Source organism: Psammomys obesus, unplaced genomic scaffold, assembly GCF_907164565.1.
Source record: "Psammomys obesus unplaced genomic scaffold, mPsaObe1.curated_primary_1811, whole genome shotgun sequence".
Lineage (NCBI taxonomy): Eukaryota > Metazoa > Chordata > Mammalia > Rodentia > Muridae > Psammomys > Psammomys obesus.
Genome location: NW_026592118.1, coordinates 29,682,815 through 29,706,948, shown reverse-complemented (window position 1 = coordinate 29,706,948; position 24,134 = coordinate 29,682,815). Strand labels below are relative to the sequence as shown.

Sequence of the window (24,134 nt, the reverse complement as noted above, 5' to 3'; positions counted from 1 at the left end):
TCTTGGCTGTACCATCTCTCTGTTGCATCCCCTGTCTTCCAGATATGCCTGAAGGACGTCACGACCCTGGGCAGCAGAGGGGGCAGGTGGGGAGGTGTGGGAGTACTCGGGTTTGAGTGTCCTTCACTCAGGGTGCCCCCAAGCCCACGGTCCCATGCTCGCGGTCTTCACCTTGCGTGCCGTCTTCTGGTGTCTGTCTGTCCTTCTTTTTCCCTTCATACAGGCATCTAGCATGGTTTCTGTGGCATCGTGGTGCCCTGTTTTTTTCCTCCCTTCTGCCTGTTTCATGAATGCCCTTCCCTGTCTGACCAGTAACTTCTCTCTGATGGCACAGAGCCTGCCTGGGCTAGCAGCCTTCTCCAGGAGGTGACCCTGCAGACATGAAGCTCCACTCCCATGCAGCCCAGACCGTTCGTTCCTTGAGTCCATACCCTGCTAACACTTGATCTTACATTGCAAGCCCGCCTGACAGCCCTTACTTACTCCCCATCTCACTGCCATACTAGAGGCATGGGCTGCATCCTACATACCTTTCTCCTTCCTTCTGACTTTTCCTAATTCTGCTATTCCTCCTGCCCCCCCTCTTCCCCTCTTGACTCAGCACCCCTATGGGTCCTTTAGGTCTTCTCAGTTTTTCTGGTTCAGTCCAGCCTTTTCACTGACCATCTTCCAGGACCATCTTCAGTTCTCTCCTCTATAGTTACTGGAATTAAAAATGCAGGACATGTCAATCTAGCATGCATCCTTGAAAAAAAAAAAAAAAAACCCTGAGTGCCTCTGCTGCAGACAAACTCCAGGCTCCCATCACCCGGCCCTTGAGGGCATTTGTCGCATAGTCTTCAAATTTCTGTCGGAGCTGCTGCCTTTGACAGCCATGCCTTGCAGTACTCCTGCAACCTTAACACTAAACAGTATAGCCTGTACCTCACCCTGCACACCCTGGGAACATTATGTTTTGTAACATTCCCAATATAGAACCAGGTACCCACAAAGGCCTTCAGTTGCTTACGTCATATGATTCTGCATCTAGCCTATAGGATAACTATAATGACTTCCCATTTTGCAGATGAAAAAACAAAGGCATAGAGAAATTAGTATGTTTTGCCAAGTTGATTGAAGCCCACTTAAAAGGGGGAGGGGGAGGGATTTAGCCAGGATTCGAACCCATGCTCTTAAGTAGTAAAGCTCAACATGATGCCAAGCTTGTTCAGGTGCCTCCACTGCCCAGCTGAGCTTTTGGGAGCAGATGTGATATCTTCAGTCACAACTAGGATCCAGTGTTTGTCTTACGTGTACAAATGAATGGTTAAAGTTAACAGTGTGAGCATTCCAGTTGCGTGAGCGGCAGTGACACGTATGTTAGGACAAGTGTGTCTGTCTCTCATCTGTCTCGTGCACTGTACGGGAGGACACAGGATGTAAGAGTGTTCCTGCTGCCTTGGAGAAGAACCGGGTAGATTGGGAATCGTTCCCTATTCGTAAGAATTAAGCAGAGAGCTTCAGGCGGCATTCTTACCCCTCATCCGAATGGACAGTACTAATTTTTGTAAACATCGGCTTTTCTTTTTCCTCAGCTCACCTTTGAATTGTACCTTCTAACAACCAGTTATTGAAGCAGTTTGATGAGGGATGGGCCAGGCAGACCGCCCTGCGCTTTGAGAGCTGCCGCCTGCTGTCTGGGTCAGGCTGCTTTACTGACGTGGACTTCAAAGGACTTAGGCTCTGCCCCTGCGGCAGTGAGGTAGTCCACCATTCAGGTGGAGGCGGCTTTCCCAGCCGTGTTCAGGCCATGTTCAAGAAAATCATTTGTCTTCCATATGCGTACAAAAGAAAGAAAGAAAACCAAACAAACAAACAACAAAATAGAATGCTTCCAAATAGGATGTTGGCATCCTGTGATATCTGGAGTTACCCTTGTGCAGAATATGATACGCAGTCTCTGATGCTCTTTGCAGTAGGAGCATGCTTATTTCATAAACCAAAGCTCATCCAGAAGGGAAAAAAAGAAAGGCATTTACTCGTGCCCCATGCAAAAGCTTATAACCGAGTGAGGGAAAAAAAATTAATTAATGACGTGAATATTAAGAGGTTACTAATCTATTATAACACTGGGCCACAAGTTGACTAATTAAAAGGAATGCAGGCTGGAAAGCTGCCACAAATCTTTCACTTGGAGGCCCACAGGCTGAAGCCAGTGATTGTGCGTGACAGACCCCAGGAACAATGGTGCCCCGCACAGGCCATCAGGCGGAGCATGCTCGTCCGAATCACACCAACGATGGGGTGGCCTACGGGCAAACAAAATGGTTAAACAATACATAATCAGGTTTTTATTTGGTATTTCCTGCGAGGCTGTACCAGTTGCCAGGGAGCGTCCTGTATTTTTTAATTTAGCTGTATTAATTGTTGACCATGGCTGGCAGAGCCCCAGACAGGGACAGATAAGGGGGAAAATGGCATCTGGACATTAAAGCCCTGAGTTGTACGGGGGGAGAGGGGGACCACAAAAAATTACAGCATATATCAGGAATTTTCCAGCTAACGAAGCACGGATGTGGTAGTCCAAGGGAAAGAGAGCCAGACTGAGCTTGCTTTGTTCGCTGAGGGAGCCCCCCCCCCCCCAGTAACATTCTTTTTAGCTGTGCATATTTTGTCTTCATTTGTACAGTTCTAACTTCTTACTGTGTGGAGAAGCTCAGTTCCAACTGGTTGGGCCTGATAATTCTATGACAATAATTAAAGTTCACGGACAGCAGTGTCATTCGCTACATAGGAGCGGCTCTACAAACGAACGGTTAGCTGAACAGTTTTTTTTTAAGTGGCATGGCCATTACTATAATGGGTGTCGATAATTATTTTCTTTGATTTCACAACAGCATAATTTTCAGGCAGTATTCATTCATGGAGACAAGCAAGAAAGAGTCTTAAAAGCCTCGGGTAGGAGGGGAGAGGAGAGCCCAGTCTGAGAGTGATTGTACTGCATATTCTTAGCCTGTAAATAAAAATTTTCCTCAACTAATTTGTACCGTGGAGTTAAGTGATAGGGACAATTCCATCAGCTACTATGGGACTCGGTTTTAAAAGTGCATAGTCACTTGCAGAGACAGATGGAGTGTTCGAGTCTTGGGATTCTGTTGTTTAAAACAAGATCTCACTTGTACAGGCCAGGCTGGCATCAGACTCTCGGCAACCTTTCTGCCTCAACCTCCCAAGTACTGGGATTGTGGGCTTCGTGGTTTTTGTTTCAATTCAGTAACACAGGGTCAAGTCCCACCATAACATAGATCCTTTCTTTGAAGGTTGGTAAGCCCGGAGACTTCACTTTGACAGCAGCGATTGTAACATTTGTCAAAACTAAGAGGCGAGGTGCAGATCTCTCAGGGACTTCGGTGGCAGTGGTACAGGTCCATCCGGGTGCCCGGTGGCCAGCTCGGCAGCTGGAACGGGGGCTTGAATTCTGGCTGTGACCCGCAGCTACCTTGGACTTTGCTCTGGTTACTAACGTGTTCTGAAAATGTCAGGATCTGGGCAAAGCACGCAGACCCTGTCTCCGAAGGGCCGGTGGTACTTACATGCCGTGAAGTGTGGCCGGTACTTAGTGAGATGCCAAGCGAATGGAAAACCATGGTAGACTTTGGCCGGAGTATGTTGTTTTCTCTCTTGTGAAGGTGTGCGGTATCTTTGATCTGCTCGGAACATTCTAGTCTGTCTGCATTAGAGTTGAATATGCTTATTTAATCACTATTGAAATTCTATAGCAGAAAGTAAGGGAAAGGTCATCTGGTTTGTAATAATAGCCAGAGACTTTGTTTGTTTTGATAATTATTACTGTTGGACATTTCCTCAAAACCACAGTTTTAATATTGGGGGCACGTGAGTGTGCGATAAGAGAGCAGCCTGTGGGAGTCAGTTCTTTCCTTCCAGAAAACCCCTTTAGTGACTTGGTCGGGCCAGTTACATTTTCTGCTGTCTTCCTTTTTGTTCCTCACTGACGGTGTGGCTATATTGATGATTATCAATATGCAGGTTCCAGATAGCCTTTAAATTCACTGAACTCCTTATCCAAAAATGTGTTTTAGTAGGAATGAGTCTCTATATCACATCAGCTTTGGTTTTTTTTCCAAAGGACTCCTGGAAGCATTTTGAGGTTTTAAATTATATCTCTGCTACCTTGTCTTCATATTAATATCATTATAACATCTTTTAAATGATGTATTAGAGACTAAGAAGTTGTATGTGTGTTTTGTTCTCATGGGATCTTTGCTTCTTTGCATTAGGAATAAAAACTATTTTTTTTCTACTGAAATAATTAGCAACAGTAATAAGCCAGATGTAGTTACCTTTGCTTTCCTAGAAAACTACCTTTCCTATTCAACAATTGGCATTTTCTCTTTAGCTGCTTTTTAAGTACAGCTGTTAACAATTTAGCCTGTCTTTCATTTTAAGCACCATTTCCCAATAGGAAGCCCGGGTGCCTTAAGCTGGCTTCCCATTGGCTAGCCAGGGAAAGGGCATTTCTGCATAAATTGGATGCTTCCTTTTCCCCTGGAGACCAAATATGCTCATGTTTCCCAATCCCCTGGTTTGTAAACTTGAGTCCATTGCCTGATGCTGGAAACTGTCACTTCATAGAAGGCAGTGCACTTAAATCCAGATCCAGACTCCCCCCCCCCCCCCGCCATACCGATGGGTTTGACGGCAGAGAATACATACTTTCTTCCTGAGCCAGTGTTTCTGTGGTTCTCCAGCTGAAATCAGAAACCGATGTTCCTCCAAGGATACCTTCAAAGAAAGGTATTTCCTTTGTAAGGCTCCAGTGCACACAGAACACGAAGGGTTAACCAGAGGTCTGCTTTGAAATTAGGCGAAGGTCACTGCCAGCAAGAGCAAGGACTTTTAAAGCCTGTGGTCCCCACCCAGAGGATTGTAAACATTGGCTCACAGCCACCTAGTCCCACAGCACAGAACTCCTCTGTGCTCCTCTCGGTTCTGCTCTTTCAAGGAAGCCTGCGAGCCCAGAGCGCTTCGCAGTCTCCTGCCTGCCAACCTGAGGACTCCTGCCCTGTGGGATGCGAAGGTGCCTCCCATGCAGCCAGGCTGCTGCCAGCAGTCTGACTTTCTCATCCAAACACTGTGTAGAACGCCCATCGTATCCCACAAGGGCTGTTACCTGACATTTTTTAGTAACCAGCAATAATATCTGTGTCTCTTTGTTCTTGGCTCGACCCAGGGCCCTCAAATACAAAAGTTGGCTGCCTCAAAGTTCTCACTGCCTGGGAGCCTGTGTTTTTGCGTTCCCCTTTGATGTTGTTTTTCAATGCAGAGTTTCTTAGGCGTCAACAAAGGACCAAGTCTCTGTATGTGTAATTTAAGTAGCTGGCGTAGTCTCAGGATCATAGTTACTTGGTAAAAAGGAACGAAGGTGATTGAGACAGGATGCACCCACTTACGTGTGCCTCAGAGGTCTGCAGTCTGCAGTTTAGTCACTGATCTGGTTGCATCAGAAGAGAATGGACTCCCCAGAGAGATGGGTAGCTTGAATTTCTCCCACCAGAACTGTTTAGAATGTTGTAAAAACTATCACTCTGCCTCTATGAAATTTTATAGAATTTCTGTTATTTCATGTGATATTTCTCCCTTCCATAACTTATGAAGCCAGGAACAAATTATTCACTTCTGATAGACCCACATATTAGAGAAAGTAGGGATAGGAAATTATACCTCATATCATATTGTTTTGTTACTGTGTGTGTGTGTGTGTGTGTGTGTCTGTCTGTCTGTCTATATTTTAAGGGCAGACATATAAGGTCTTATCTTTATGAAATGACTTCTGTGGGTATATTTTATAGTAAATTTAAATGTTTGCCTGTATGAACTGTGTTAGCCAATACACATTCCTTTCTAAACAGCAATGTTTAGTTTTGAAAATAATAGGACATGGACCATCACTCCTAACTGTATCACATAGACATTAGCTATGGTTGATCTCTGCAGTTGGTAAGATGTGTGGATTTGCCTTTTCCTCTCAGTCCAAATAACCATTAAAGGGTTCTCACACAGTTTTCTCGGATTACAAGTTGGTTTTATGGAATCAGAGATTTTCTTGGGTACTTACTAGCGTCCTATTGATGAAAGTTTAAATGTTAGCATCTTGACACTGTTACCAGTATCATGTATTGGTTTATAGTACTGTGTCCAGATGGTGTCACTGAGCACGTAAGAAAATGTTTTTGAACTAGAATCTATGTAGTCCTGGCTATCCTGGAACTTGTCTGTAGACCAGACTCAAACTGAGAGATCAACCTGCCTCTGCCTCCCAAGTGCTGGGATTAAAGATGTATGCAATCATACTCTGCCTGTAAATTTTATTCTTCACTATAGGATTCTGTTCTTGAAAGGACTATAAAAGAAAAGAGTTGTGATTTCATGATTGTATAGTTTAGAAAACAGTTTCCCAACGATGTGAAAGTACCCCTTTCAAAATAAATAATCAGCAGTTGTATATAACAAACATACACAGGAAAGAAAACCCAATTCTCAGGCCTAAAAGGTGACTCAGCAGATAGAAGCATCTGCCACAGCCTGGTAACCTGTCTTCGGGTCCCTGAGCGCACAGGAGACTCAGAGAACTGAAAGGTCCCGAAAGGACCTTTTGATGTCCATACACATTCATACAAGTCACACCATGATAATTTAAAAATAAGGGAAACCCTGTTCTCTAAATCTCAGTGTAGAAATCTTACCCTCGGTCCATCAATTGCTGTTCCCTCACGTGGCATCGCATTTCCTAGTGGCTGGTGGGCACACCTCAGCAGGTAAGGACCAGGTAGTGAGTGTGAGCCTGTTCATCCACGGTCCATCCGCGCAGCAAGTTTGGTATCTTGACCTTTGCCTGCTCCGCAGGCCCTGGTGGCATTGCAAGTTCTCACATCAGATCCACTATTTGCATCTCACAGCTTCGATCATGCCCACTTAACATGTGACGTTTTAGATTGCGGTAGCTAGTTCTCTTCAAAGAGCCATCACAGTATGACCACAGCAATTCACAGGGGCCAATGCATAGCACTACCTGTTTTCATGACTAAGTGACAGAGACTCAATATAAATATAAAAGCCCTCAATGCAGAAAGGCACAAAAGAGAATGAGTCTCTTTCCAATAAACATCTACTGCATTTACACAGTTTTAAAGGACCAATGAAATGCATGTGTGTGTGTGTGTGTGACACACACACACACATACATTGATTATGGAAAGTAAAATGTTTGAATTTATGTTAAATTATTTTTAAAGTACTTTCATACACTGTGGACACAAAAAGTTTTTAACGGAACTATTGAACAAGAAAATAGAACACAGAAAAACAGGCCTGAGATATGTTCCCTCGCAAAGACTAACAAAAACAATCCTTTGGCAAAACCGACCAGAGAAAAGGAGAGTGTTGTGGGCACGTCAGAGCACTTTGCTTTTAGAGAGCTTTTAGAGGAACTTCGGGCTAATGAGACGGGATTAGACAGGATAGGATAGGACTATACTCCACAGGCCCAGCCTCTGCCCTAACCCTTGTTTCCACTAACCTAGAATGTGTGTGTATAATTATATATAATACATTATATATATTATATATATAAAGATATATATGTATGTATGTATGTATGTATAGCTTAGCTATTTTTTATATAAACAGTTTTTTATCTATATACATATGTATGCTTTATATACATATATGTGTTGTAGTTTCATTTGCAAGCAAAAGGCCAGGGAAAATGTATGTGATAAAAGAGAAAAGATAGTTTGGAATCATATAAAATAACTATTTATTTATACTTTTCAATTCGTTTTCAGTAACTGTTGGCTCACGAGCTCTGTGCTAGGCTTAAGAGCTCAGTGCCAGGTGTGTGCTTAGGGAGACAGGGATTGTGCTTGAAAGGCTTGGTGGGTGAAAAGGAAGAGGAAGAAGATGGCCGGCAGAAAGGGTCCAAGTACAGTAAGAAGGCTGGAGAGGTGGCTCAGCCATTAGAGGAGTGCACAGTGCTCTTTGAGAGGACCACCATTTACATCAGGTGGCTCCTGCCTGCCCGTCACTCCAGCTCCTGGACCCTTGGATCACCCCTGGCCTCCTCGGCACCGCATCAATGTACAGTAAAGAGCAATTACGACAAAACATTACTGACACGCCAGATCAGAATGCGTAATTTTCATGAGTAAGGCTTTTCTTTCATGAGGGACATCATAAAGAATTTGCCCTTTTAGCTCTGTTTGAAAAAAAAAATTTTTTTTTTTGTATCATTCATAAGATTTGGAATTCCAAGGTACTGGCCCCCATTCTCAATCTTGGAACTGTACTTTGATTGGTATGTATGGACATCTTTGACGTGAAACAGCCTCTTGGTCGGTGGTAGCTCTGGCACTACTGAAGTTCCTTCCACTAAAAGCCAGTTAGATTTCACTCTGGGATCTGTTTTTGTACAGAAGTTACTGATGGGGAGAGTGAGGCTCTCAGTACCTGAGTCTCTCTCTGGAGCATCTGTTAGTTTGCTTGGCAGCCATCGCCTTCCTGCATCTATGTAATGAATCTTTATAGCATGAATTACCTGTCCATATTTACAGTGTGTGTCTGTACACACATTTTCTTGTATACCAAAGCACTTCTCCACATAGGAAACTCTGCACTTCTCTGTAGCTACCTGAAGCTTTTCTTTGAAGCCGTTTACTCCCTGTCCTGGCTCAGACTTTGAAATGAAAGCACGTGAACGTGCAGTTCTGATGAGGAATTCTAGGAAACCCTTGCTTAGGTAGGCCCTATGTGTTGGAGTTTCTTCGAAGTATAACATTAAACTCTTAAGCGCAGGAATTCAAGAAATACTCCATAATTCTTTGAAAACAATAATATAATTCTGACACTGCTGGTGAGTTGGTAATTAAGAAAGTCTAGTGTGTAGATTTTGAGTATATAGAAGTTGCTCAATAAATACTAATGTTTATTTCTTGGTTGCAGTGGTACTTACTAGACATAGATTATGGGTACTTCATTGTAAGAGTTTTAAATCGGGCACTCTATTTAATGAGTCACTTGTGTTTTTATGGCGCTTTTTCAGCATGTTCGTACAACTCCAGCCCCACCGTATTAGTGTATTTCCTGACCTATGAAGTATCCCAAGACACTATTCTATTTCTAGTATTCTATTTCTCTTTAATAGAATACTATTAAAGGTCCCAGTCCCCTGTCATGGCAGATTGGTTACCCCGTGGATATTGTGTACCTTCAACATTACATTTTAAGTATCTTTCAGAGATGTACACAGGGCAGAAAGCTTCGGTGATTAGAATTTTCTACAGTCTATTTTTATCATGATAATAACATGTAGCCTAAAATGAGTATGTATCAGTAAGAACAGAAATAGTAGTTAATATGGAATAAGATGTGATTACTATCACACACACAGAGAGACAGACAGACAGACAGACATCTTTTTTTTAAAGGCAAAGTATATTTGGCTTTATTTTTCTGGACCACATTAGTTTAAAATGTCAAATTGCAGTGTAGAAACATTCTCACAGACCCAGCCTAGAATGATGCTTTAGGAAGCATTTTCCCAGGAACACTTAGTTCTGCAAAGTGGAAATTGGTGTTATATGAGAGAGAAACATCATTCAGTTTGGTAAGTGCCTAGTTCTTTGGCTTCTTCATAACCACAGGATTTCCCACACCCTCCAATTGTCTGTGTGAAATGTGGATTTAAAGGAGGGAGATTAAATATCCAGATTTGTTGGTTTAAACCTGTGTTTCACAGACTGTCTAGGCAGTGGCTAATTTCTTTTAGGAAACAGGAGTGTGCATAATCAAGACCTCACAGTGCATTTTTCAAATACCACCAACATTCCTCTGTGACTGGCAGTGTCTTCCTTGGTAGGAAAATATTGGTAGAGGTGGGTCAGATTCATTTCTCCTCAGATCATCTCAGGAGCCTCACAGATCACTTTGAAGATCCAGGAATACTGGATCATGTTTTCCTTTCCATGTTTCTTGCTAAGTATTTTCTTGTAATCAGTCACACTCTGAAGCACACATGCTAAGCCCCGTGAGGAGTGTAGGATTCACTAGCACAAAATGTTGGACACTTTTAAAATACTCAGTGGCTTCCATTCTGTGCTCATTCGCCCAGGGGAAAATGGTACCACGTGCAAAGGGTGTAATCCCCCGAGGCCTCACCTGGGTGGTTGCCTTGGTTCCCCATATTCAGATCCCATGCCTGGGTGAATGTGGGTGTAGGCTCACTGGCAGTGGGAAGGTAGTCAGGTCCCCCGTAGATGAAAATGTGACAAGAAGAGCCGATAACTTCGGGTTTGAACGTAACTAAACTTCAGGACTGGGTTCTATAGTGCAGTTTAGCATTTTAGTTTAGAATGATATTTCAGAGTCATTTGTTTGTAGAAGAAGCCCAGTAAATGCCATTAATAAAGCTTTTAAATTACTGATATTCAACAAACATCGCAAAATGGTTTTTAACTTAGTCTTCTATTTGGTGTTCAAAATGTTAAAAACTATACGTAGGGAGACCCACAAACAGATACTTGAAAGAGTTGGGAATTTGGTAAAAGTTGAATACAGAAAGGATACAAGTGAGAAGTCTAACATTTGTAGGTTGTCTTAGAGCCATTTGGTCACGTGTGTGTACAAACAGTAGCTACTGCTGTTCCTCCATTACAAAAAGAGCCTAGTTGGATAGTTTATAAATCCAGACTGTTGGGTGTGCAGTTCTCCACTGTACAGGGAACTAGGGTGTGAGGAGAGTGGCTTGAGCAACTTAGTCTCTACGGTAGGATTGACAAAAGAGAGAAAGTGGAGAGAGAGGAAATAAATACAGATCACATTCTCTCTCGTTTTTTAGAGTTTTACGTTCTTAACAGATTGGCTACCCAACAGTACACACAGCTGCAGTCCACACTAGCATGAATGGCTGGAGATGTTGGGTAGGTAAGATACATCACACAACACTGGAGGAAGAGGGTTTGCAATGGTCCAGCCACTAGCAAAACTGGTAGTGCTTAATAAGCATTTGCCTACTTTTTGTGTGTAGCCAAGAGAAATGAGTGCTCAAGCCACCAGAAAGGGAAACAAGACAAAAACATCCAAAGGATATTGATGCACTGTACAAAAAGCTACTGATAGCCATCAACAGAGGGTTGAAAAAAAATTCTGCCGTATTGACACAACGGAGCAAAATTGCTTACATGCATAACATCGGCAGTTTTCGTATGCCATGTTGAGTGAACAAAACCACGCACAGTGGTTTCCATACATGGCGTGGCTCTTTAGACGATATCCCAGCAAAATCAATCCACGGGGCAAGGGTACCCCTGCATTTACTAGGATGGGCACCGGAGGAAGTTCTGTGGTGATGTAAATTTCAGGTACCTTGTTCTAAGAGGTGGTTTCATAGTTTTAGACTTACGTGAAAATACCTTGTCCATGCAAATAGTAGTGTATGCCTAAAGACATTTAAGTAAATTAATATCTTCAATGAATATGCATATATGTATGAACTGATGCCAATATTGGCTAAATTTTTTTTTCTTTACAAGAGTCTTTCGTTTGCATGATTTGGTTCGGTTTATTGAGACAAAGTCTCAAAACTTATCTGGACTATGACTTGGACATCTAGCAGCCTGCCTTCCTACAGGAGATTTTCCTTAAGATAAGCTTAGAAAATGGATTTTGTTGCCATATTTGTGATTCTGGAACAGTTTTCATAACTTTCATAAAAACATTAAGACATATTATCTCCCCTCCTCCCGTTTGGTTTGTTGCTGGATTTTATGTTGTTGCTGCTGCTGCTGCTGCTTGGTTTGTTTGATTGATTTTGAATTCCTAGGACTTGGGGAGCATTTTCAGAGATGTGTTTTTCTTGATCTCACATTTGACAGCTCCTTAGTGGCTGCTTGTGTGCCAAATCCAATAGCTAGAGCTACAGTTTGGATCTCAGATACCTGCGAGAGGCAGTATTACAGCCTGGTCCCCAGGGTGGAGTTGCTGGAAAGCTAAGGAAGGGCGGTCTTTGGGGTGACGCCATCACCCTGCCTCACTGCAGGCTCCAAGGACGAGGGCTGGCCTATCTGGAATAGAACTCTCAAAGGTGTGGGGCAAAAATAAACCTCTTCTCTTATAATGTGACTATCTCTGGTACTGTGTTACAGTAGCAGAAAGCCAGCCACACAGCAGGCATTGGGGAGCTGAAAGTAAGCAATGTCATTATAGCATTTGGCTCTGTGGGATGGCGAGTGGAGGTAGAGTCTTGTCACACCTCCTGTCAGAGCAGGGGCGGAGAGAGGTATACTGTGGGAATACACAGCAGGGAACTGTTACTTCTTTCAGAATGCTCCAGAAGACCTTCAAAGAAGGCATTGCCAGGCCCTACTTACAACTTTTGCCCCATTTGAGAGTGAGAATTTTTCCTCTCCTGGAGAATCAACAATACTCTATATTCTTCATGTTTCCTTAGACACCACTGTAATCACGTTTCCGATCACCACGAGCTCTGAGGATAAAGAAGCTGCCTGCCACAGATTTCTAGAAAGCAGCAGCATTCTTTGAAATCTCTGTAAATGGAAAAGTCTTTTCTTTGAATTAGCTGCGAGGTCAAAGCCGGGCCTAGCATGAACTTGGATGGGTGCTTTTGCCTTTCCAGTAGTGTTTGTGTGCCGCAACCACAGAACCCTAAGCACAGCGTAGCTGGAGCCCCGGGTCTAGGTGAGAAACCTGCTGCTGCCTTTTATGTTCATATGTCTCTCTCCTGATAACGGATGTACCTAGAAATACTTTGTAAAGTCCTTGGTATTCGTGTGGTTCTTCCTAGAAACCGAGACAATTTCAAGAGAAGCACTGCAGCCCATTAGCAGTAAATAATGCATGTATTCTGCAGTTATCTGCTAATGGGCAGTTTTCAGTGCTCTTGTTTTCCTCTCTGCTTACAGAAGCTACATAAGGATAATTGTAAATTCTAAAGATGTATTAAATATGTTAAGGATAGAATAGTGTCCTTTTAATTGCCCCTCCTGTGTTTTGTAAATGTCTAAGTATATACATATAACACATCAGGCCTTTGTTTTGTGTTAAGCAACTTTCAAATCAGGCTCCCAAGCTGTATTTTCCTTCGCCTGTTTTCTACTGTTCCAGCCCTCTGTGTGCTGCTGTATGTCAAGTCTGTACATGGGTGAGGGGTGAGTTTGAGGAAGAGCCTGACTGGAGGAGCTGGTTAGCGATTTCATTTGCAGAGATAGAAGAGTGGAAAAGGAGAACAAGGGTTCTGGAAGGGAAGAAGGATGGTGGTGCAATAGAGGGTGGACAGAAGCATGCCGACCATGCCGGGCTCCTGGCCCCATGCAGAGCACTGTGGGTAAGCAGTTCTTCCTTCCCCTCCATCCAGGGCCCAGCTACTTGCTCATCCGTGATGCTAATGTCTCAACTGGTGACCATTTTAGTAAAAAACTTTGGGATACCATCATTGTAAGAAAATACCTTGTTTTTAGCAGCTTTTTGGTAAACCTACATTGCTCTAGAAATACTGATTTTTTTTTTAAAAAATTGTTTAAAAATGATAGTTAAACAGAATACCCAAAAGAAAACATCTGAGCCAGCTATGATGGTACATGCTAGTAATCCTAGCACTCCAGAGGCCTGACCAGGAGGATCACTGCAACTTTCAGGCCAGCCTGGTCTACATAGAAAGTTCTAGGCTAGCCAATGCTACATTCCCAAGACCCTATCTCAAAAATAGATAGATAGATAGATAGATAGATAGATAGATAGATAGATAGATAAGAATAGGTCTGAGAAATAGATTTACCTAGCACGTGTGAGGCCCTGAGTTCATTTCTCATTAACCTTGCTCCCTCCCCAAGGGGAAGGAAGAGCTGAAGTCAATGTCTGCATATTGAGAATGAACCTGAGCCAGAGGCCCCAGCCCTGCTTCGTTTCCTGGCACTGCCCCCCAGCAGCTCCTTGCTCGGGGCCTCTTCCCTGTCGCTAGAAGCAGTCAGTGGTGCTCGCCCACAACATGAAACTGAAGATTATATACAGTCCGAGATGGTTGGTCCAACACAGAGCTTTACTCCTGCCCTGCTTCACGAAGGCTTTCCTTCCTCTTTTCCCTACCCCTTTCTGTACCCTGAGATAAGATTGAAAAAAGAAAAAAGAAAAAAAAAAAAAGGTGCTTCAGAGAAAAAGGTTACAAAAATCCCACAGTAGTCCATTCCTGATTTCTAACAGATTCTCCTGTCTATCTCTGATTCCTAGGCCTGCAGTCTAAGTCTTTGTCTGTTTAGGCCCCTCCTTCTGTTTGACTTTTAATCTGCCCAAATGAACAGCATGAGACATCCTTGTCTCCAAAAGCATGTTCCCTTTATTTCTTCCCTCTAACACTTGACACAAAAATACCCAGAGCCCTCTGTGCTTGTCTTCATTCCCGGTGGCCCAGACTAGTGGAGAAGGATGGGGCTGGCTTTCTTCTGCTGTGCACACCTCTGTGGGAGGCTCTGAGGGAGCGAGCGCTGTCAGAGGAGCTGCACTTTGACGGTTCCCTCCATCAGGATCTCCACTCTTGCCCATTTAAGGAAGGCAGTGCCCACGGAGTTCAGGGAGGTGGAAGACAGTGTGCCCAGGCTTGGTTTTACAACGTGCTTGCCTTTCCCTCCTCATTTCCCCTGGCCACATAACCTGCTGGAACTCCTGGCATTGCTTTGCATACAGCCCATGTAAAACTGAGTACGGTGACAAAGGTAAGAAGGCACGCACGGCGGAGGCACTTGTTTCCGTAACAAAAAAAATAAATCATGTTTCACAAGTCTCCTTGAAATCTGAGTGGTTACGTGGCCTCCCAACACATACAAATTTCCTTAAGAGTTAAAACAGTTTCTAAGAGGAAACGAAGAGCAATGCAGCCTGCCGTATCCTGTGTTCAGAATGATTTTCACTTCTACTTATCTGTAAAGGTTGAAGGAATGTCTACAAATATTTGCTTGGTTCCTATGGTGAAGGCAGAGAGCGATCAAGTGGTGATTGCTTATTGTCAAAACCAAAACTGGGCTGTACTGTATTTTGCAAAGGGGATGGACTTTTTGCTTGAAACACAATAGACACTTAGCAAGTTGTGACTGTTTTAAGTTCCACAAGTTCAGGATGAAAATTTAAACAATGCAGCTTGAAGGAAACCATGAGCCCCCTCAGGCATATGAGGGCCTAATTTACAAGAATAAAGTGGCCCTGACACTTTACTAAAAAGTCATGTGATGATTAAAGATAGTGCTGGTAGACTCTTAGAATGCCTAGCCTGGGTCTGGGGACACAGCCCTGCTCTGTACTCCATGTCCTGCCCTGGCTTCTCTGTCCTAACCCTGGAAGCACCCATTCTTCTCTCTGCTGGCTACTTCTACATGTGTTAGGACAGGCACATACTTTATACCTGCTATGCACGTTACTCTGCAAAGAGCTGGGTTTGGAAATCTAGGTCCTGACTCTCAGAATGCTGGTTCTGGGTCTGTTTAGCTGTAAAGACACACCGAAGCAGATAAGGTGTGGCGACAGCCAGGATCTGTTTGTTTGGGGATGGACTACACAAGGTGAGATTCACAAAAAATTCAGAATGCAGTTGTAAGGTGGACCCTCTAGAGAAGTGTCAAAGCATCACCTAAAGGCCACAAGGCATGACACGGCACATATCCCTGAGGAACCTCAAACTTTTGTGGAGTGAAGCAGAGGACCTGGTGTGTCAGTTAGGATTACCGTTGCTTTGATTAAACACCATGACCAAAAGCAACTTGGGGAGGGAAAGGGTTTATTTCACTCACAGTTCCATGACAGTTAATCTTTGAAAGCAGTGATGGCAGGAACTCAAGCATGGCAGGAATGTGGAGGCAGGACCTGAAGCAGGCCATGGAAGGGTCCTGCTTACTGGCTCGCTCCTTATGCCTTGCTCAGCCTTTTTTTTTTTTTTTTTTAATAGACTCCGAGGCCACCTTCCCAGGGCTTACACCATCCACAATGGGTTAGCCACCTCTCTAATCACCAACTACGAAATACCCTATAGGATTGCCTAGACCTGATCTTAAGCGTGCATTTTCCCAACTGAGGTTCCCTTTTTTTCAGATAACTCCAGCTTGTGTCAGTTTGACATAAAATTAGCCAGCACACGTGGGCGAGTGGTGATTTAGCTTGTGAAGAGAAGAGATAGAAGAGAAGCAGGTACCACCAGATGAAAGCCAGTGTATGCAATTTGAATATGAAGATTTTGTTTTGTTTTTTTTTTTTTTTTTTGCAGTGACTACATGGTAGTGTCCAGGAAACTGTAAACACTGCGCGTGTGGTCCCCTCTGCAGCATTCTGGGCATGCTGTGAAGTTGAGGACGTTCATGCGAGACTGGGGGTGCATCACTGTAGTGAAATGACTGCCCAAGAGAGCAGTCATGGAAGGGAGAGAAAGCAGAGGGAGTGCTGAATCCAGTATTCTGCACCCAAGACCAGGCAGCATTTCCTGCCCCTGGCTGCCCTTCAGCCAAGTCACTTGACTGAGGTCTGTCCTAATCTGTAGCCACAGAGTCCAGCTAACATGGTGCCCTTTATAGAGTGAGCACAGGGTGAACCTAACTGAAGCTCACTTTGATTTAGGTATAAGATTTTCTCTCTGGAGTGAAACCTTCTTGGGCAATCTATACCTAAACAGAAATGAAAAATACAAGCTTGGGAAGAGGGCCTCTCGGGCCCTGTAGAATTCAGGTGTGTAGAGTTTCAGAGTTTCAAGCCCAGAGGGTCCCACACAAGCAAAGGCCAGTCAGTAGGAAGTCATCATATCTAATGGGAACAGTGGATCCCAGGGGAGCCAGGAAGCTGAGGAAGATCATTTCAGGGGGCAATGGATGTGTCCAAACAGAGATGAGAAGAGGATAGCAGATCTACCATGCTCTGTGCATGGCAGAGGTTCCCAGGCACACCATGCTCTGTGCACTCAGAGTCACTCCTGTAGAGCTTGCTCACTTCTTGCCACGTGTCCTTTAGACTCTGGTGACAAGTGAGTGAATGTGAGATGGCTCCATTGTATTGGTTGCAAAAAAGTCTTTTTTTTTTTTTTTTTTTTTTTTTACTGGTATGTAATTCTTTAATAGTTTCCATGTAGCATTATACTGAGAAGACTGCTTGCAATAATTCAAATTCCTATTTCTGGTATGTACAGTTTAAATGGATAATATTAAAGAACTGGGTTTTTAGACCCTTTATGAAAAGATGATAAAATTATCCCTACTTAGTTTTTATTTCACAAACCATCCCAGTTTTCTGTAGGAAGACATGAGTATTAAGAGACGTTTGTGTTGCCATGGCACATACAGGTGGATAAGGACAGAATGTGGGAAGATGATGTTTATGTACCTCATAGCTGTTGTCTGTGTTCACGGTTAAGGCGTGCTGCAGTGGGCCCAGAAATAGAGCAGCACCCACAGGGAATCACCGAAGTGAGGGACATGCAAGGATAGGGTTTGGTCCTCTTTACCTCACCTCGCCATTTAGGGGCTCACAGATCTCCCTGTCCAAAAGACCTCTTTGACAAATGAGAAAATAGACTGGAGAAAAAAAAAATCCCATCCATAGTACTTTGTAAATTAATGTATGAATTGGGATCCTGGCAGAAAAATGGTGATGTAGTCAAGACAAGGCATTGCCAGGGAGATCTGTTTACGGAGGCAGCACTGATAGAGATGAAGGCTGGAATCTCGAGGCACACTGTTACCAATCCCAGCTCAAAGGGAAAGGGGCGCGGGGAGGGATGCTGCTGGAATGAACATGCTCCCTGAGGCAGACATTGGCACTGTGAGACAAACTTGCTGAGAGAAAATCAAGGAGTTAAGGGCCTGACCTCTCTTCTCCCTCTCTCTGAACTCCTGCCAAGACTTCCCAGTGGCCAAACCCAATAAGGAACTGGAGGCATATGGCAGATAGATAGGGCCTCCTCCAGGGGAGAGATCAGACAGACAGACAAAAGGAAGAACCCCCTCCCAGGCTGCTGTTCACCAGGGCCTCTCCGCAAACTGTAACCACCTAGTGTGAAGCCAGTGGTGTCAACAGCATCTTGGGGATCCAGGTGAAAGCGCGCATAAGGACGAGAGTGCTGAATAGAGTATTAAGTGGGAACAGTCAGCATTGGCCTTGGCTCTACTTTATCTTATACTGATATTGAACTGGTTCAAAAAAAATTGTGAATAGAGATCAAAGCCCTTAAACAGATACATTAACTTATGTAAACATCCTTGAGCCCCCCCCCCTTCCAGGTCCCCTCCTGTTGCCAAATCCATTCAGCACCTCTAGAGGCTGTGTTAATACATGTAATGATTGCAATAAACATGGTATTTGCGTTGGTTCCAGCTGGCTCCAGCCAAACTCTGTCCATAGTTCCCATTGTTATCTTTGCTTACTAGACAACTGCATTGTTACCATTGGTAGCAACCTTTGTCACAGATTTTTCAGCCTTGATCCTTACACACTGTGCTCATTGCTTTCCCTGACCGCGTTTTCACATTCGGGCTTAACACTATCCGTTGACATTTAAAGACATCTGTTCTGCACAGGGAAGGTGGCCTCAGATTTGGTTGTGTGCTAGAGAACCATCCTTAATTTATGTGGTAGAATCGTGAAACAATTTTTTTTAATCAGTACTTTCCCTTCCTTGTTAAACTTTCAGATTAATTATTAATATCTTTCTGTGGCGCAAACATTGGGCAGTTTCCCACCAGAAGTTTCCACAGGCACAGAAGTATAATAATTCCTAAGAAAAGAAAATAGGTATTTTGCTGCAAGAAAGATGTGTTGTGCTTTGTCTTCAAGGACTTAGAAACTAGATTTGGTTGCGATAAAATGTTCCAAACCATACAGGATTTCAAGTGTTAAATCTACAGAAGCTTCATGAGCTAATTGAAGTCCTCTGGATTGATGCTAAGAATGCTTTCTTTATATATACCCTAATACATAAAGATGGCTTTTTATAAAATGCTATTTTATTTCTATTATTAAAGGGTGTTTGTTTGTTTGTTTGTGTGTTTTTAATGTAGGCCCTGGGAACTTTTGGGGTTATTGTATCCAAGAATTAAACAGAAAAATATTTTTTTAACAACTCATTTTCCACAAGAATTTAACCAAAATCAGCATGTCGTTAGGTAAATATTGTCAATTCAAGTAGAGTCTGAACATAATCTGATTCCTCCTAGTTTTGCTCAGTGGTGATTTGTAGGGAGACTAAGCAGAGACGAAGCCTCCACAGAGACATGTGAGACTTTTAGCTCTTTTAGCTCTTTAACAGTCATTCTATGGAGTTTTGCAGTGGGTGTCATTCCACACAGAGCACTGTCATGACCCCAGGTGAAAAGCAGTGGCAGTCTTTCTCTTCTCAAGCCATTGTTCGGTGAAATAATTTACACCAAAGGGCAGCTCAATCTGTACAATTTGCAGACTCACCTGAAAAAGTTTCAAAATCTCTTACAATAAATTTTAAACCATGCTCACTAGTGGCTTAATTTCAGCCTGCCTTTCCCTGTTGGTTCGGGGGTGTTTGGCCCTAAGGGCGCCCCATAAGATTTTCAGCAGGACCCCAGCCCTGCTAAGCTTCATGCTTTGGGCAGGGCTACTCAACCGTCTGGAATTCCCAGTTCTCAGCTCTGTAGTTGTCAGTTGCTCACTAGGGGCAGCTGGGGCCCGCTCGCCACCCTGTGCCTCCATGGTTTGTGACGGATGTTCATGGCAAGCTTGAGACCTGTGTCCCTACAGGAATTTTTCTAGGCACATTATGGCCATTATGTTCACACCCATACATAACTTCTTAACAAAAGTGAGAACATTCTGCAGCAGAGTTCAGAGTTGATCATTCATTCAACATTATTTCATGGGCATCTTTTCTGTGTGAGCAGGATATGGAAGGTGAGAACAATCCCGTTTCTTTTTGGGAGATAAATAATATTCCCTATTAGTCATTTCTGCGGCATAGCTATTTGTTTAGTGGTATAAATGTTTCTGAGGAACAAGCTGGATCAGGCACGTGTTCACTATTAATTTTAAAAATGCTGTCCTGTTATCCTCAAAACAGTTGTGCCACGTTGCAATTTAAAGCTGTTCTACATAACAGAGGCAACTCTGAATAAGGTTCTTTTGCTAAATTTCTTCAAAACAGCTCCACTCCAACCCATACAGTTCCCTCACAAAGCTGCCTCATCCTTTTCTTCTCTCCCTCTGTGAGAGAGTGTCTTTGTCAGGTTCTATGTTTTATGGATTGCTTTCTCATGGACTTCCCCCACTTTTCAGTTATGTCATTTTCTTACTGATCTATACAGCATTTAATCAGTATGATGATTTAATCGATATTATGTTAAATCCTAATTGACTCACTGTAAGTCCAACCCTATAAATACATTAGTCAGTTTCTGGACTTTACTTAGCGTTTTTTTAGTCTTTGTCACCTTCAGGTTTATTTCTCTAGGTTCAGAGTTGTTTTTCTCCCCCAAATCACTGGGTTTTCTTAATTTTTGTATTAATATTACCTTTATAATGTAGCATTTTCACATTGTTGTCATGCCATGTATTTAGGTTTTATGTTCTTCAACAGCCGTATTATCATCTTTTTTCTTTGTACAGGTTTTATATTTCTAATTCCTGTTTTAACTTTCTTTGTTGCCAGATAAATGCACTGCTTTCTTTACATTTTACAACTGAATTAGTCTATGTGTACCATCTAAATTCTCATTATTTTACTAATATTGTATTATCATAAGTATCTGCCAGAAACACAAAAGACCGATGTGTGTATGAAACATACACCTTTAGAAATTCTGGAGGAAAAGACTAATGGGAGCAATGGCAAGGCTCAGACCACCTTCAGAATGGGGCAAATACTGCAAAGCTCAGGACTTAGGACACACAGCCTTTGTCATACAGATTGTACATGATGGAGAGTGTCCTTCCCCACCCACAGGACAGCAGCAGCAAACAGGTGTTGCCATAAACAACGAACAGAAAGCCCACCAAGTAGGAACTGGACAGGTTACACTCGCTGGTGGAAATAAATAAATACATAAGTAAGTAATCAAGTGGCGCTCAAATCCAGCTAAGCATTGCCTACAGAATGCTAAAAGAAGAAAACAGAGACCCTCTAATTTGGTGAGGTTAAGCATAAGGTCCAGGAACCTTAGGGGTTTTTGTTGTTGTTGTTTTTCTTTTTTGTTTTTTGTTTTTGTCTTTTTTTAATTCGATGGATGGTTCCATTGACTGTCAGGTGATGCAGCCTAGCATTTGACTAGTATCAAGGATACAGAGGCACCAAGGGGGTTGCTGAAAAGATCTATATGAGAGGCAGGTGACAACTGAAATAACATTGTTTTGGCATCATCAGTTTGTATTTTGTTTCTATTTCTATTCTATTACCTTAATTCTTCCATTTTTTTGTTTCTGCTGTTGTTGTTATTTTAGGATAGGGTCACAACTATGCAGTCTAGGCTGGTTTTAAAACTCATGATCCTCCTGCCTCAGCCTCCTAAGTGCCACCATGTCTGATACAGCCTCCTCCATAGACGTCATCTAAGTATCTCTTAAATGAAATTGCCCCCTGGGTGGATTTGAAGCAAAACCTACTGTATGACATGAAAAGGCGAGAACTGTCGGTGTTGCTATGTCCTGACCCCCAAACGTTAAAACAGCTGCCATTCTGTTCTTGCCTACAGTCCTGAAGGTTGGCTAGACTCGTCTCAGCGGTCTTCAAACATCTGGGAGCCAAGCTGGTCTTGACTGTCCCATATTGAGGGCCCAGAGAGCTCTTAGCTGAGGATATATAGCAGGGGCTGTCAGAGTGCCGCCTGGGACATCTCAGCGTCACTGCTGGGTCCCTGGAGGGAACATCTCAAGAGCAAGTGCCTGAAGGGGCCCAGACAAATGACATCTTAGGAACTGTCCTGCAGGTTAGGCAACTCACATTCAGTGAGAGCTGAGTCAACTCCGTGTACATACAGGGAGAGAAGGGAATTGATGGAAGACATTTTTAGAGACCTGCTACCCCAATATCAGTGTGCCAGCTGACATAGGACCAAAAGTACGTGAGGCCAAATTGCAGGAAAGCTAGATAGTAACACAGACAAAACAGTGAGGATAAAGGCATTTGAGTGATGTAAAATGTGTGTGTAAAGTATGAAAAAGATGTTGTGAAAGAGTACATCCTTCTTTCGGGTGTCTGTAGAATCTCATCCTTTCCTCCTCAGAACAGAGGCACCTGCTTCCCTACACACATAATCTGAGGCCTTGACCTGCTCTTTTCCTTGGCCTTCAGCCTGGAGGGAATCATTACGGTTGTACTTCTTCAGTCTGTTCTATGTCAGATGGGTTCTCGGGATTTCAGCTCTCATACGCTGCGCAAATACTCGGTTTGTACGTTCTCTCTTGTTTTCCTCCGTTTTAGCTGAGAGGAGCAGCAGGGAAGGGGAGTTTATTTTTGATTCCTCGCAGTGTCGTAATGAGAACAGTTTTGACTTGTCCTGGGATGCTCTGTGCACTTCAGGGACACCCTCCAGCAGCCACTTGGAATCTCCCCGTTTTCTACTAGTGTTTTGGGAGTGGAGCCATCATTGTTTTTCATGTGTTGTTTTGAAGTCTTATAAATAGGGGAGGGCAGCTTTGTGGTAAGAGTTTGGGCTTTATTTTATTTTTATTTTTATTTTTATTTTATTTTATTTTATTTTATTATTTTATTTTATTTTATTTTTACTTTGCTCTCAGAAGCTTGTGCTGTTTGTTATCCCAGGTCCCATTAAGACAGTCTGAAATGAAAGCCCAGGTTAGGAGATGAGGCAGTTTCCTGGCTTGTGAATGGGTCCTATGCGCTTCTTGCCTTTGTCCTGTTGTTACGGTGACATGTGAACTGGTCTCTATGAACCGGATCCTGTCCTCGAGCCACCTAGGCTGGGTAACGCAACAGCTGGCTTTCTCAGTAACGCCCGGGTCCCTTTGCTGTTGCAGGTCGTCACGCTGTGGTACCGAGCCCCAGAAGTCCTCCTCCAGTCCAGCTACGCCACCCCCGTGGACCTCTGGAGCGTCGGCTGCATATTCGCAGAAATGTTTCGCAGAAAGTAAGAACTCCCATTTCCTCTTTGAATCGTCGTCGCCGGCGGCAGCATGGCAGTTCTGTTTCAGCTGAGGTCATGAGCAGACCCGTGTACACTTGGTCCTTTCCCAGGTCCTGCTCCCAGTCCTTACAAAGACCGCAGCTTCCAGCTTGTGGAGACTTTATTTGGAGAGTGCCCCCACCCCCACTGTCTACCTAGCTAACCTGAAGCATCTTATAGTACTTTCAGTAAAGAAAGACGCTCAGGGTGGACTTTATCCAGAGGGGGATCAAGGCTATGGGGTTTTTAACAAAAATTCTGATGGTGGAAACTGTTGGGAGGTGTTAGGTTAAAAGGGGGGCATGGGTGGTACCTCAGAGTACCACATTGTCCACATATGGAGGAGAGATCTGAAACATTTGGGCACTGTAGAAAGGCAGAAATGGAGCTGAGGATACAGAAATCAAAAAAGAGGCTCGCAAGTTAGTAAGGCAGCTCCGGGGTACTTAGCACCAAGCCTGGGGAACTGAGCGTAATCCCCCCAGAACCTACGTGGTAAATGGAGAAAACTGACTCTCACAAGTACCCGTCATTGGCAAGCGATAGCATACGCATGCACATAGAATAAAATACATGCTCGGAAAGGCGATTTGCTCAGAAGGGGGATCCCATTGTCAGTCCTGATCTATGCTTCCTAAGTTTGCTTCCCTCAGAAGAGTGAGTGGGGAAGCCCAGTGCATTCCTGCTGAGCATGTTCAGAATGCAGCTTGGAGCAGCTTCTTTTCTCAGGAAAAGAAGTGGTCAGCCATCCTGGCTTGCTGGTTGTTGTAACCAGAGGAAGTCTATGCGGTGAGTTTTGTGAGGTGCCTCTAGACCTCAGCAAAAATTCACTGTTACTCACAGGATGGAATTGTGGCAGAGACGTGAGGGTTCAGAGAATGTTCCGTGCCTCCCTACTGTGTGTCGAGCACATTTCCAGAGTTTCTCCATTGTGTGTCCTTTTTTTTTTTTCCTTGA

At 43.5% G+C, this 24,134-nt stretch overlaps 1 protein-coding gene across 1 annotated transcript in view; it reads left to right on the top strand.

The window, feature by feature from the left end:
* The window catches only part of Cdk6 (cyclin dependent kinase 6), a gene marked incomplete at its 5' end in the record, with an annotated part of 184,009 nt that overhangs the window by 105,394 nt on the left and 54,481 nt on the right, over positions 1 to 24,134 (top strand). Inside the window, 1 exon segment of the mRNA XM_055612916.1 lies at positions 23,032 to 23,141. Within this exon segment, the coding sequence (XP_055468891.1) occupies positions 23,032 to 23,141 (110 nt within the window).